Here is a 13,354-nt window from a genome sequence, read left to right on the forward strand (position 1 = left end):
CGCTGAAATTTCAAAATTCAAAATTTTAGAAAAAATATCAGGGGAGCATGAGAATCGAGGAGGTATTCGCTGAAATTTCAAAATTCAAAATTTTTTAAACAATATCAGGGGAGCATGAGAATCGAGGAGGTATTCGCTGGAATTTGAAAATTCAAATTTTTCAAAAAAATATCAGGGGCGCATGAGAATTGAGTAGGTAGTCGCTGAAATTTCAAAATTCAAAATTTTAGAAAAAATATCAGGGGAGCATGAGAATCGAGGAGGTATTCGCTGAAATTTCAAAATTCCAAATTTTAGAAAAAATATCAGGGGAGCATGAGAATCGAGGAGGTATTCGCTGAAATTTCAAAATTCAAAATTTTTGAAAAAGTATTAGGGGAGCATGAGAATCGAGGAGGTATTCACTGAAATTAAAAAATTCGAAATTTTCAAAAATGTATCAGCGGAGATGAACAAAAACTAATTTCGTAACGCAAAAAATTGCATTTACCCCATCAACTGGTCCGCCTGACAGCGGAACTGCTACTGAGGCAGTTATAGTGAATATTGTCAGAGGAGTAACCTCGGCCATAACCCCCACTCTCCGAAATCCCCACTTGTGGCCCTGTTCCCCACCAGTCGAGCCGAACAAAACCGAAGTTACTCCTTTGGTATTATTCAGCATACCGAGTCGGCTGACGGGCAGACACCCCAGCATTGCGTGTGGCGCCCTCTCTCTCTTGGGATGAGGTACTACGATGCCGCTGGGGTCACTCAAACCCCCCGGAACTGAGCATTATTTACTTTAGTAAATCTTCTCTGTAAGCGCTGCTCATCTGTCCTATAATCTCTGTTTATTCTGCTCTTTGTATCAGTGTTTCTCCATTGAAGCACAAGGCGTCGCTCGAATCAGTCAGTTTTGTTGTCATCTGCCACATTTACAAATTCGTTTGTTTTTTCACCAAAATTTTTCTCCGAAATTCATATTAATTTCCCATTCTTTTTTATTTCAAATTGTGTTGATTCCAGTGGATTCAAGAAATGTCGTACACAAGAAGCCGTATCTGTTCACTGAGTCGATATTACTGGGTTCATTGACAACTGGAGCTATCGTGACTGATAACATTTAGGTTAGAGACGATAACCTCCTTAACAATAAAGGAAATTCTAGTGTAATTAGTCTATTCTGTTGTTGGTCATGTCCATATGCTCTGGACAATTCCTTTAATTCGACGGGATTAATTGTTCAAGCGATTCGATTTGATTTTCCCTAAATATCTCGGACGTAATATATTTATTCACGTTGTCATTGTCCTCGTTATAGATCAATTAGTGAAGCAATTAGATGGTGCTGACAGGTGCAATGGAGAGACGAATCAAATTAAAGACATTGAATAGTCACATAACTTGCAAAATATGCAGGGGCTATTTAATAGATGCAACAACAGTTACAGAGTGCTTACACACATTCTGCAAGAGTTGTCTTGTCAAGCATCTGGAGGAGAAGAGCACGTGTCCAACATGTCAAATTGTTATTCATCAGTCACATCCACTGCAGTACATAAGTTTCGACAGAACCATGCAGGATATTGTTTACAAACTCGTTCCTGACCTCCAAGAAAGTACGAACAATAATCCATATTCTATATATTTTTCCAAATTGAATTATCAACAGATTTTATAATTCTGTCACTACCTAATCTGCAGATGAAATTAAGAGAGAACGAGAATTCTACAGAGCCAGAGGTCTTGCTTGTCCAAAAGATGTATTACCAAATGCAGGGGAAGTTGAAGATGAGAAAGCCTCTGCTGATGCTCATGCAGAAGCAGATTATCACAGAGCCGATGAGCAGGTACGATTCAGTAGCCCTTTAACATTGCGTCATCCAAATCCAATATAAATGCATCGGTAATGGCAATTATTGTAATTCTACAGGTCAATGTTTGCCTCGAATGTATAAATGCCAGTCTGAAAACGCTGAAACGCCGATTTATCAGGTGTTCAGCGCAAGCAACCATCACTCACCTCAAAAAATTTATCGCCAAAAAGGTTCTCAATGGCATGGAAAAATATCGCGATGTAAGTACAGAGAGAACAATATGTCTGAAATGATCTAGAATCGATTCCATTTTTCCGCAAATATTTTTTATCTCTCTCCAAATCTAATATTCCGCAGAATTCCTTCCAAATTATTCCCAAATATAATCGTTATTTTTTTTTTAACAATAGTGTAGAAAATGTTTGATATGAAGCGTTTTGTGTTGTATTCTTTCAGATTGATATATTATGCAATGATGAACTCTTAGGTAAAGACCACACGTTAAAGTTTGTTTACGTGACACGATGGAGGTTTCGAGATCCGCCCCTGAGGCTACAGTATCGACCACGTATAGATATCTAATAACAGAGAAACCTTTAATACCAATTTTTTATTTCTAATCCACTCCAGAAACATTGCTTATTGAAGTGAAACTTATCATATCTGTCTAATATCTATGAGTACTTATAATGTGTTGATAATAATTATTGAGTTCGTAATGCTAGGAAGATTGACAAAATGCAGGAATTTTTTTTTTTCTGTTATCGTGTGTAATTATTTGATTGATCCGTTTTTTAATGTTTAATGCGGCTGATTCGGGGTAATGGGTAGAAATGATAATTTTCGGTGAACAGAAACAACCCGTTATCTTAGAGCATTTGCAGTTCAAGAAAAAAAAACTATGTGTGAAGCTTGTATAAAGTATTTTCTAAGGAACAAAGTAATTTCATCGTCAATGTCATCGTAAATTATTCTATGAAATAAATATGTTTTGTACAGTAAAATTATTTAAAGACTGTAATCCTTTAATTCCCATCCAGAAAATCCCGATTCAATGCATAACTCTCAAGTGATCTGCCATTATCTTGTAGGAATGCCTATTACTATCTTTTTTTGTTATACGAAGAATAAAAGAAAATGGTTTGCGATTCAATTGCTCGTGGCAACTGGATTAATTTTTTTTCTGATTAAAAAAAAAAGAGAAAACAGAGTAAATAACTGAAATCTGGAATTCCCGCGTATTCCTAAAAGCGGTTTTCAACCTACGATTCTCCAAGCGTATCCAAGAATGCGAAACTCATTCACATCGTACATAAGACGTAACAATATTACCGTTGCCTGCATAAATGTGTGTGTAAACTGTAAATCTTCACTAGTTCTCTACAACTTCCTCGTGCCAGTGGTCATGATACAGTGAAAAAAAAAATTAAGAACGCGAAAAAAAAACTAGAAGTCCAGTGATATGGATTACGCCGTCAGAACCCGAAAATACCGTAATACGCGCGAATGTAACCTCAATCTGACATTTTTCCGTTATCGCAGCAAATAGTTCAGCTGTTGATGAAAAATAAAAAGAAACAAGTTGAAGTTTATTATTAGTAATTTGATAGATGAGTCTTCAAGACAATCTCTTTACTGAGGAGATCGAGAACGACGTGACGCTTTTTTCGCAGCGGAAAGAAGCCAAACGGTAAGTTAATGACTTTTCATCGACTCCAACAACAAATCAAGATAACAAAAACAATGATTTTCTCCTGGCGATTTCCAGTTATTCTTTCTCTAGCGTTTTTTAGAGCTGGTTTTTTTTAATCACAGCGTTATGAAGGTTAAGTTTTTATCTATTCTTAGACCCTCGGGCACTGTTATTGTACGGCGTCATTTCGAGAATAATCCCCAGCATTAAGTGAAGGAGAGTAAAAATATTGATATGTAAACACGAAATTTCGATGAATTTTTCTGCCTCTGACAGACGGACCATCATCTCATGTTATCTGCGGTATTGAATCTCTGAGAGCACAGCCGATGTTATCTCGCTGTAATATCCACATTGACAGGTTTTGCGCATACATTTGGTTTTATTAATTTCATTCTCTTTCACCACTCACGTGGCCACAACATATCCTATAAAATTGCGTAATGCATATGATCCAAGGATAATTGGTAACTGTGGTTACAAGCACGCTTAGGAATTCTTGTTTCCGTTATTCAGGAGCATGACTCTTATTCTCGAGTAAAGTAGTACTGACCGAAATTCAAACAGTGAATGGTATTTCGTGGTCATTACATGGAATTACTACAATGAAATTGCATTAACGACTCAATCTGTTTCTCGAACATTTTGTTTTTTTTTATAGAGGCAGTCCTTCAATAATTAATGCCACTTCAAGACATTAATGAATCTAATGATAAAATTAAATAGATATAACGACCATGAATTTTCTTTCTTTCCTAATATAATATTCATGAAAAAAAATTCGTATTTGCTGCTGGAAATGTATTGTCATTTTATCGCACCTTTCAAAAAACAGTCCCGAAACATTCGAGAGCTCTCGATTATTAGAATGACATCAAAGATCCCTCATAGCATAATCCTTACATCAGCGATTGCGTCCGAAATTCGTCATTGAAACGGGCACACGTTCCCCCCCGAAATGTCATTATTTGGACGGTAAATGGTACCACATGTGGGGGAACAGATGGGCTTGTACTTCAGGAAGCCAAACGAAGGTGAAAGTTTTTCAACTCACTAAACGTTATGTAAAAGTTTGCCGGTTGTATTTACCTGGTGGGGAGGGTAAAAAACTTCTCAGCTGTAAGGTATTCCCCACAATAATCGCAGTAACCAGCATTACTCTGGTCATTTTACTTTCGGGACATCCTGAGGATTTCGAATCATCGGTTACTATTTGTTTTTTCTCAATTTTCGTTTTCAGAGTTTTGATTTTCCCACCAGTGAACAACTACCGACGTTTTCTCATTCATCAAATTGTACAGGACAATTTCTCAGATCTCTTGAGCACGTTTTCCATTGGTCAAGGCTCAGCCAGGCGGACTGTCGTGTGCTACAAGTCAGACGTGATTCGGTATGTACGATTCACGAATATTAAACGAGTTTAATTCTGGGAAAATTATTAGAATGAGACAAAAGGCTGAATTTATACACATGATTCTTATGAATAAGGGCCTTCTTGCAACTGAGAAAATTCTCAATTGAAATTTTATTTCATCAGCTCTTTTGATTTTTTTTGTCATCCCTGAACAACTGCGATTCCACCAAAATAGTTGGTGAATCTCTTTTCAATTTATCATTCATCACTTTATAACTCAATCCTTCTGTTTTGTGTTTGTGCAGCCACAATGTTAGTGATACTTTGCCAAGAGTATATTTTTAGTCATGCCATAGTGTTTCTCCCCTGTGCACCTATTTTTTGACTTTAGTCGAGAAAACCCCGAGCGATCTCGGCTCAATGAACCCCCGGTCATTGCATGATGATGGAAATACAGTTAAGTGAATCCCAGTTGTTGTCGACTCTCATTGGAGAATCAACCATTAGTATATTTTGTTTGTTGATGCAGAGATCAAAAATTGAATGGTGTGGTATCGCCGAGAGGCAGTGACTCTTCATCAAAGATGGGAGTCGAGGACAGACGCTCTCCATCAGCCTCACCTGACAATTCCCGGCAACGACAAGGTAATATTTCAAATCAATTGTAAAACAGTAGAACAAGTTGTGAGAAACCTCAAGGGAAATGAACGGTCAGCGAGATGCGTAAATTGACATTTCACGCTTTACCGGTTCACTAACGACTCCATCTTCCAAGGTCATTGATACCAAAGCCAAGTTTAATTTCCAGTGAAATCCACACCTGCTGTCGAGATATATCGTCCACCGGCAGCACGACGGGCTCAAAACGGCACATCACCGAGTGTGAGCACGACTCCGGAATCCACTACTCTCAAGTATGTATAGAAAGTTTGTAAAATGCATAGAAATTGATTTTTCATGAAACACCACTCGTCTGTCCGTATTCTCTCACATTTTCGAGGTAAGAAAGTGCTGAATAAATTGGAGTGTGTTTCAAATAAATTATAGTAACATATTACAGCCCAGAAATTGTCCTAATAAAAAAATATATTCCATTACTTGCATCCAGAGCAAGACAAAAAAGGCCAGATCGTGCGGTGTACGTGCCAAAACATCGTCGAAGTGCAGAAGCTGAAGGGAGTCATCAACTTCAAGAGGAGGTGATTCCTCCGAAACCGAAAAACGAGCGTCGAAGTATTAAAAATCCAAATGTTGTGAGTTCCCTCGAATCTCCCCAAATAAAACCGAATACACTATCAAAAAGTTCGAAATTATCTGATGAGTTATCAATGGACGAATGTTTACGTCAGGAATTGCCACCTCGGCCTCCAGAACTGCCAATGAACAATCACGAAGAATTTAGCACTGAAAAAATTCGACATCTCGAACAAGATAAATTCCGCGATGAAAACCACGGATATTTCGAACCGGAAGTGGCAAGTGACACATCGAACATTGACGTGAAATTGAAAACTATTCCGGAAGTGAAAAATAACGACAAATTGATTAATAACAGTGAGGAAACAAGCTTAACACGTAATTTAGTGCCTGACGTATTGATAATATCGGGTAGTGAGAGTTCGCCGTCCCGGAAAATAATTCAGGCGGACGTAGCAACTGTTCGCCCGCCGGAAAAGAAATTGAAGAAGATGGCAAGGGCGAAGAGTAAACCTGCATCACCTCCATCACCACCGGTCAAGGTTAATCGAGATGAATGCGACTGGGATAGTTTGTTTGATGACAATGGAGAGTGTTTGGATCCAACGTTGATTGAAGAGGTGAATTATTTATTCTTTCTGTAGAATTCTTATTATTTTTAACAGAGGTAAATTGGAAAATTTTCTTTGGTGCTCAGTTAACGGCGGCTGTTGGAGAAGTGACAATAGAGCAACCAAAAAACGATTACAAAGCATTCAGCAGGCCTGTCGAGGTATCGAGCGATGAATTCGCTCATGTAGTTGAGATCTACAACTTTCCCTCGGATTTTAAAACTAGTGATCTTGCAGCTGTGTTCAGCACTTTTAAGAATGGAGGGTTTGAGCTTAGATGGGTTGATGACACCCACTGCCTCGGAGTGTTCAGTAGTCCACTTGTCGGTGAGTCCATTTTATCTCGTTATTGAATTTTATCAACTGTTCAGATTGCAAAAGATGAAAAAAATAACCGATCGATTATTCACTTCATTATCATCGGTATGTTTTATCGGAGCTCATCCTCTTTGATGGGCTGATGAGGACTGATAATATTACGAATCCATTCGACATAGCTTTCGACTCTTGTATAGACATCGGGATAACCCTCAGCACAAGACGGTGTCCATTTCCATGAAGCAATTCCAACGACTTCATTATTTACTATGAGTGGACTACCGCTATCGTACTAAATGAAAAATTGACAGATAATTATAGAAATAGCATGGTGAAAAATTGAATTAGTAATTCAAGTAACCCACCACACAGAATCCAATATCTTTGCGATTGAAGGCGCATATTTCAGTGTCCGGAATTTTCATCGTTCCCGGGATAATCTTGCATGCTATTATGTTCATTCGGGCTTTTTGTAATGTTAGGGGAATTTCAATCAAAGACTTGTCCACCGATCCCCAGCCAGCCACGTAACCAGTCTCACCAATTGGTGTGTTTTCAGATGGTAATGCAATAGGTCTTCGAGTGGGACTTTCTTCTATGGCTTCTTTCAACTGAAAGAATTAATAATTTTTCACGAGTATTTTTTATTCAGCAATTTACTTCTTCATCTCGATTATTTTCAGTTGATTAGTGATCAGTTTACCGTAATGATTCCTATGTCATGCAATATGTACGATGTCTCAGAATAATCACCATCGAACAGTTCGTGGATATCTGTTCGCTTGACTTCCCGTGGTTCTTCCAAATTTTTACGACAACCACCGACGCACACGGTGACCTTATTGACAAATTTTGTTACTTTGTGACGTTTTTTCTCCATTGTAACGAGGCAATGAGCTGCGGTCATCACATGCTTATTACTGATCAGTGTTCCACCGCAAATATGGTCCCCTGCTTCGTCTCTAATTGAGACGATTGATGGGAATTCTTCAATCGTTGTGTCAGTACCACCAATTATTTTTGTTGGCGCCCTTGCACTAACGTCTATAATTAATATTTATTGATAGGGGATGGTTCCAATTTGTTTCTACTGTTAATTGATATAATTTACCCTCGATGATCGTGTGGAGTACCAGAACGATGCAGGCAGCGGAAAAAATTACCATTTTCGCATCTGTATAATGGTTCGAGTGATATTAAGTTAAAACTGACTGAAAGGGATTATTACCGATAACTTTTATAGATCAGTCTCCTGAATACTTGTCCAATTTCTCAAACACGTGTGTTTGCAATAAATCAATTGAGAATACGTTATTAAGCGTGAATTGAGATTTTATGACGATTATTGCTCCACAGTGTCGCACATTAATTAAGATAACGAAATTAATGCGGATGTTCAGTATTTTGACCTGGAATCGGATTAATCGATGCTTCAAATATCGATTAGGCATTACATTCGGCATGCTATATATCGTTTGAATGCCCATGAAATGAAGCCAATACGCTTGTACAAATAAATTATTGAAACATTTTTTTTATATCAAAAGATAACACCCATAAGTGTAAGATAAGCACGCGTAGCGCGTCAGAGCCGCTAGTGCCAATAAAAAATATAATCTGGTTCCACTTTCTAGTCTAGTATGTAAAAGCCATTATGCAATTAATCTGCATATTACGTCCACGTGTTCATATAATACCTCAACGTGTTTAATGAAACGTGATAGCGAGATATAGAAATTATGTATACGGAAATTTTTACACGCTCAATAAAGATGATTGATTTTATGGTAGCTGCTGAAGTTCTGGCGTCGGATCACCCTTTCGTAAAAACTCGACCTCTGAGCGAGGCGACAGCACTTAGTAGGACCAAGGCGAGAAAAAGTGCGGAGTTCATGCAGCCTTATAGAAGCAGACCTGAAACTTGTGCAGCCTTGGCGAGACGTTTGGTTACTGGTGCACTTGGGGTGAGATTGGCCACTGCCAGGCAGGAGAGGGAACATGAAAAAGTTGTCTTACGCGAAGCTAAAGGTGAAATAATCATTGAAAATCGAACTATCAAAAAGCATTTAATAATTGTTCAATAATAAATTTCGTTTTATTTTTCTTCTCAGAAAAAAGGAGACTTGCGAAAAAACAGTGTGACGATGCCTGGGAAGGCATAATAACGCCAAAATGATGACTAACAATTAATTTTAAGGATTCGAATGAACCTAGATATCGTGGAATTGTGCCTTACTCATCTAATCCTCTTTATCGATAACAAAAAAATATCGAACGGACCGCTCAAAGAATGCCTTTCTTTTTTCTTTCTTGCGCAGGGGTGGCTTTTCTTTTTTATCAAAGTAGATGAGTGTGGCATGAGACAACGAGTTTTAATGTTGTTGTTCACCGTTATCTGTCTAAATTACTCAGATGTTTTTCCTTAAGTAAAAACCCTGAATTCTCCCCTTCGTACGTGTCACTGCGTACAATAATGGAAATCGTGGCTTGGGGGAAAACTAATTGCCCAAAATAGTTAGTTGTACCTGCAGAGTTTAAATGGAACGCCTAAGAATCGTAAATATTGTTAAATCGGGCGATGCAATTGAATGTTATCGATTAACTATTTATGTTCAACAAAAACTGCCTTCATTTCATTATCACGACAATAAACCTGTACGAAGTGAAAGGATTGATTAAAATGGATAATTAATCTCTTGTTGAAAACAAAATGAAATATACAACGATGTCACGTTAATTTTTATAACGACCAAGAAATTCTAACTGTATAAACTCATCACTCATTGACCAGATTGAGAATTTCAGAATCCCGTGTAATTTTGAACTTCTGAATATTCCGGTTCTATGTAAATTTTTTAAATCGTGACGCACAATCATAAATCATTTCTTTCTTTCGTTAAATCGCAAAAACCAAATGCCCATTATATTTTTCTAAAATAAACACTGTTACTCAGAGAATTTTTAAAACTAAATGATTTTCCAATGGAACATAAAATATATATTTGCCAGTACCTAGTCACGATAAGATGAAACAAAAAAATGTTATAATGAGCGTTAAAAACATAACGACAGTGGAAAATGGACGGAAAGTTTATGGAGTAATAAAAATATTTTACGTACTGCAGATTCATCTCAATTTATTTCTACTTCATTACTGTATTAACAAAATCTCTCAGAAAATTCGTAAATGCAATGTACAAATATATCGACAGAATGATGCAATAGTTTTATAATCAAAGTGATAAGAAAGAGAACAATTCAAGTTAGACTTCAAAGTTTTCTTAATTATCAATTCATCTTGGAAACGATGAATTGAAAATATATTCTTGACACTTTACTCAACAAAAAACTTACATTTCTTCTTAAAATCACGAACAACAATTTTTTTACCATTTTCCCCCCTTCTTCTTCTTCTTCTGCTGGACCTTCCTCTGCTGCTGTCTGGGGCCAGAGCTTTCCACAGCTGGACTTTGCCGGGGATTCGGTGAAGGTTTAGCATTACCTGGCATCTTTGTAATATCATAAAGATCACTGCCCCCAGCAGCCGCACCCTGTGTGCCCTTCATCGTGGCATCCCTATTCCGTCTGTCCCTCTTCTTCCTGAATCCACTTCTCTCATGTCTAGGTAACCATCTCTCAGGATCAGGAGCACTACTGGCGTCGTAATTTTTAGGTAATTTTCCCTTACGTTTTCTTTTTTTCTTCTTTCCCTCCATCTCTCCACCAGTCCCAGTTCCTGTTTTCCCAGGGGATGGCTCCAGTTTCCTCTTCACCACTTTTGTCCCAATGACCCAGTTACTCGTCTCTAATGCATCCACATCGATTGCCTCAGCAAGATGATCAAGTGGAGGCAATTGTTTCGATAGAGCTTGAGCCTTCGCTGGAGAGAATTGAGCATAAGCCACTACCAATTGTGCCAGAGTCTTTGTGTCGGATGGAGAGGCTTCCAGCAGAGACTCGAGACTCGCCGCGGCTATTTGGACCTCACCTCCACGGAGGTGGAAGTCCGCTGCTTGTCTCCAGAGCATTCCAAGATTTCCAGTCCCCTCTTTATTCATCTTGTAATAGTTAACGGTTTCTTTTAGAGCTGCCGAAGCCTTCTCTCGATTATTTTCCGCCATGTAAAGTGTCACGAGGGCACTCACAATACCTGGAAGGGCTTTGTCATTGGGATTGAGGTTCTCCAATATTCCTATAGCTTCTTTCCGTTCTCCATGGGACAGAAGTAACTGAACACATGCTAGTTTCATCGGCAGGTCTTTATCACCGGACTCTTCCAGGAGAATTTTCACCGCTTCTTTTGGTTTTCCCTCTTTACTCAGTTGAACTGCTCGAACAAATGTGGCCTCAGCTGACATCTCAGGGTGGTCCTTGATGAGTTTCTTGCAGAGCTGTTGGCAGTGGTCTCCTTGGTTTGTATAAAGAGCGAGAAGGCATTGATTGTAAGCGATGCTACAACGCTGGCGAGATGTCAGTTTGTGCTCCAGACCATCATGGGTCGCCGATTTCATTCGTTTTTTACTGTCGAAGACATTTTGATCTTTGTTGAGGGTCACCAAGTTATTGCTGGCGACTGCCACAAGAGCTATATCATCGGGTTTGGCTTTTAGGGCGTTGGAGTAAAGGGCTTGCGCTTCTTTTTCACGTCCCTGGAGCTGGAGGCAGTAACCCAATTGTACTCTAATTATTCCGAGCTCATCTAAGATCTCTTTTTCGGTGGCGCCGTCATCTTCTAAGGCTTCCTTGCATATCTTTTCGGCTAGACGCAGCTTCTTTTCGGCTTCAATCAGGTTGGGACGGTCCCCTTGGGCTCCCTCGGCCACTAAACGGCATGCTGCATTATAAGTGAGCTCGTAAGTGTGGTCTCGAAGCTGTGGGATGTCCATACTCTGTTGGCATTATAATAATAAAATTGAGTAGTGATATTACTGTTGATGACTTTTGACGTCTTGATTAATATGGGAAATAACTGACTGAGCCTTCCGCAGTGAGATGAACCAATACTGCTGCCAAATTGGTCTCCCTCTCATCCTCATAATCATCACTGGAGTTCTTAATTATATCTCGATACACGGAAAAGCAATCCTCATACTTTTCAAGTCGATAGAGAATCTGAGCCTTGAGCTCCTTGGTTTTTAAAGATAGATTTTGAATACTTGAAACAACTTTCAAAGCTTCGGATACTTGATTCAGGCGATAGAGACAGTAGGCCTTTTCGAAATCCAAATTGCTGGGGAAGGAAATTAATTATTTGTTAGTTTATAAAAAATAATTATAATTTAATGAGATTGACAACAAATTAATACTTAAAATAAAATTCGGAAATCACTCATTGCGGTGGAAACGTCAATCTCATGAGTTGCGTTTTTTCGCGAAGATATTATTTTTCACGGGATGATTTAAATACTCACACAGATATTTTTGGATTTTTTGCAATGACCTGCAGTGCATCGTTGAACTTGGATAATTGTATGAAGGAAATAATTTTGCAGTGAATGGCTGCCTCTTCATCTTGGGAAATTCCCAGAACTATGAAAGAAAGATTTTTTTAATGTTAATAATATGATAATAAATACAGCTACTCCACTGTCCCTGTATGATTAATGGAGGATTCTGAAACGTGGTTAGGTATTCCATATTGTCAACTTTTCCCTTCCATATTACTTTATAAATAACGGGAACATTGATTTAATTATGACCAAAATTACTCACTTCTATTAGCAACTTTCAATGCTCTCTCATATTCACCGTTACGTCCGAATTTATTTAATTCGGCGTATAAACTTGAAAGATTATTCTCTTTCGAAGCCATATTGACAGATTAAAAATTAACTATACACTAGCGCCGTCCATGACACTTTTTACATGCTCTCCGCCATGACACATTCCAATCAATTTTTTACTGAAGGATCTGACGAAAGAGGATTGGTGGAGGTGTTCACTGAAGTTTGAAAATTCAAAATTTTTGGAAAAGTATCAGGAGAGCATAAAAATCGAGGAGGTATTCACGGAACTTAGAAAATTCAAAATTTTTGAAAAAATATCAGGAGAGCATGACAATTGAGGAGGTATTCACTGAAATTGAAAAATTTGAAATTTAAAAAAAAGTATCAGGGGAGCATGAAAATGGAGGAGGTATTCACTGAAATGTGAAAATTCGAAATTTTTGAAAAAGTATCAGGGCAACATGAAAATCGAGGAGGTATTCACGGAAATTTGCATTATTTATCATGATCATCATCAAATCGATCCGTTACCCCCCGCGTACGTCCGATTTTTTTTTCAAATTTCCAAGAAATGTGCGTAAAAAAAGAAAGAATCGAATGGAATATTAAGAAAATGATGTTAAACGTCTTTGATCGAGTTTTGCTGTAAATGCCAT

At 38.1% G+C, this 13,354-nt stretch overlaps 4 protein-coding genes across 7 annotated transcripts; 2 read left to right on the forward strand and 2 right to left on the reverse strand.

Moving 5' to 3' along the window:
- Nucleotides 1-844: 844 nt before the first annotated feature.
- On the forward strand, nt 845-2,786 carry l(3)73Ah (lethal (3) 73Ah). Its single transcript, XM_011301805.1, has 5 exons — nt 845-1,109; nt 1,304-1,601; nt 1,687-1,832; nt 1,916-2,059; nt 2,256-2,786. Exons 2-5 carry the CDS (start codon nt 1,325-1,327, stop codon nt 2,379-2,381), a joined length of 693 nt encoding a protein of 230 aa, XP_011300107.1. The 5' UTR covers nt 845-1,109; nt 1,304-1,324; the 3' UTR covers nt 2,382-2,786.
- Nucleotides 2,787-3,119: 333 nt separating this feature from the next.
- Nucleotides 3,120-10,098, forward strand: LOC105264748 (coiled-coil domain-containing protein R3HCC1L). 4 transcript variants are annotated; one of them, XM_011301849.1, is made up of 9 exons: nt 3,120-3,489; nt 4,733-4,882; nt 5,376-5,491; nt 5,655-5,760; nt 5,955-6,099; nt 6,196-6,663; nt 6,741-6,981; nt 8,764-9,000; nt 9,084-10,098. In XM_011301849.1, the coding sequence occupies exons 1-9, from the start codon at nt 3,410-3,412 to the stop codon at nt 9,146-9,148; spliced, it is 1,608 nt and encodes a 535-aa protein (XP_011300151.1). In that variant the 5' UTR covers nt 3,120-3,409; the 3' UTR covers nt 9,149-10,098. The 4 variants fall into 4 exon arrangements, with proteins under 4 accessions (XP_011300151.1, XP_011300144.1, XP_011300159.1 ...); XM_011301842.1 differs by having other exon boundaries at nt 5,955-6,663; XM_011301857.1 differs by lacking the exon at nt 3,120-3,489 and adding an exon at nt 5,152-5,302 and having other exon boundaries at nt 4,791-4,882; nt 5,955-6,663.
- On the reverse strand, nt 6,990-8,745 carry LOC105264742 (chymotrypsin-2-like). The gene is made up of 4 exons (XM_011301828.1): nt 8,084-8,745; nt 7,676-8,016; nt 7,338-7,583; nt 6,990-7,264 (listed from the first exon to the last, which is right to left on the reverse strand). The coding sequence occupies exons 1-4, from the start codon at nt 8,136-8,138 to the stop codon at nt 7,085-7,087; spliced, it is 822 nt and encodes a 273-aa protein (XP_011300130.1). The 5' UTR covers nt 8,139-8,745; the 3' UTR covers nt 6,990-7,084.
- Nucleotides 10,090-12,833, reverse strand: Srp72 (signal recognition particle 72). The gene is made up of 4 exons (XM_011301816.1): nt 12,685-12,833; nt 12,384-12,501; nt 11,947-12,202; nt 10,090-11,861 (listed from the first exon to the last, which is right to left on the reverse strand). The coding sequence occupies exons 1-4, from the start codon at nt 12,782-12,784 to the stop codon at nt 10,359-10,361; spliced, it is 1,977 nt and encodes a 658-aa protein (XP_011300118.1). The 5' UTR covers nt 12,785-12,833; the 3' UTR covers nt 10,090-10,358.
- Between the last annotated feature and the right edge of the window lie 521 nt (nt 12,834-13,354).

Source organism: Fopius arisanus, unplaced genomic scaffold (genome assembly GCF_000806365.1).
Source record: "Fopius arisanus strain USDA-PBARC FA_bdor unplaced genomic scaffold, ASM80636v1 scaffold00001, whole genome shotgun sequence".
Classification (NCBI taxonomy): Eukaryota; Metazoa; Arthropoda; class Insecta; order Hymenoptera; family Braconidae; genus Fopius; species Fopius arisanus.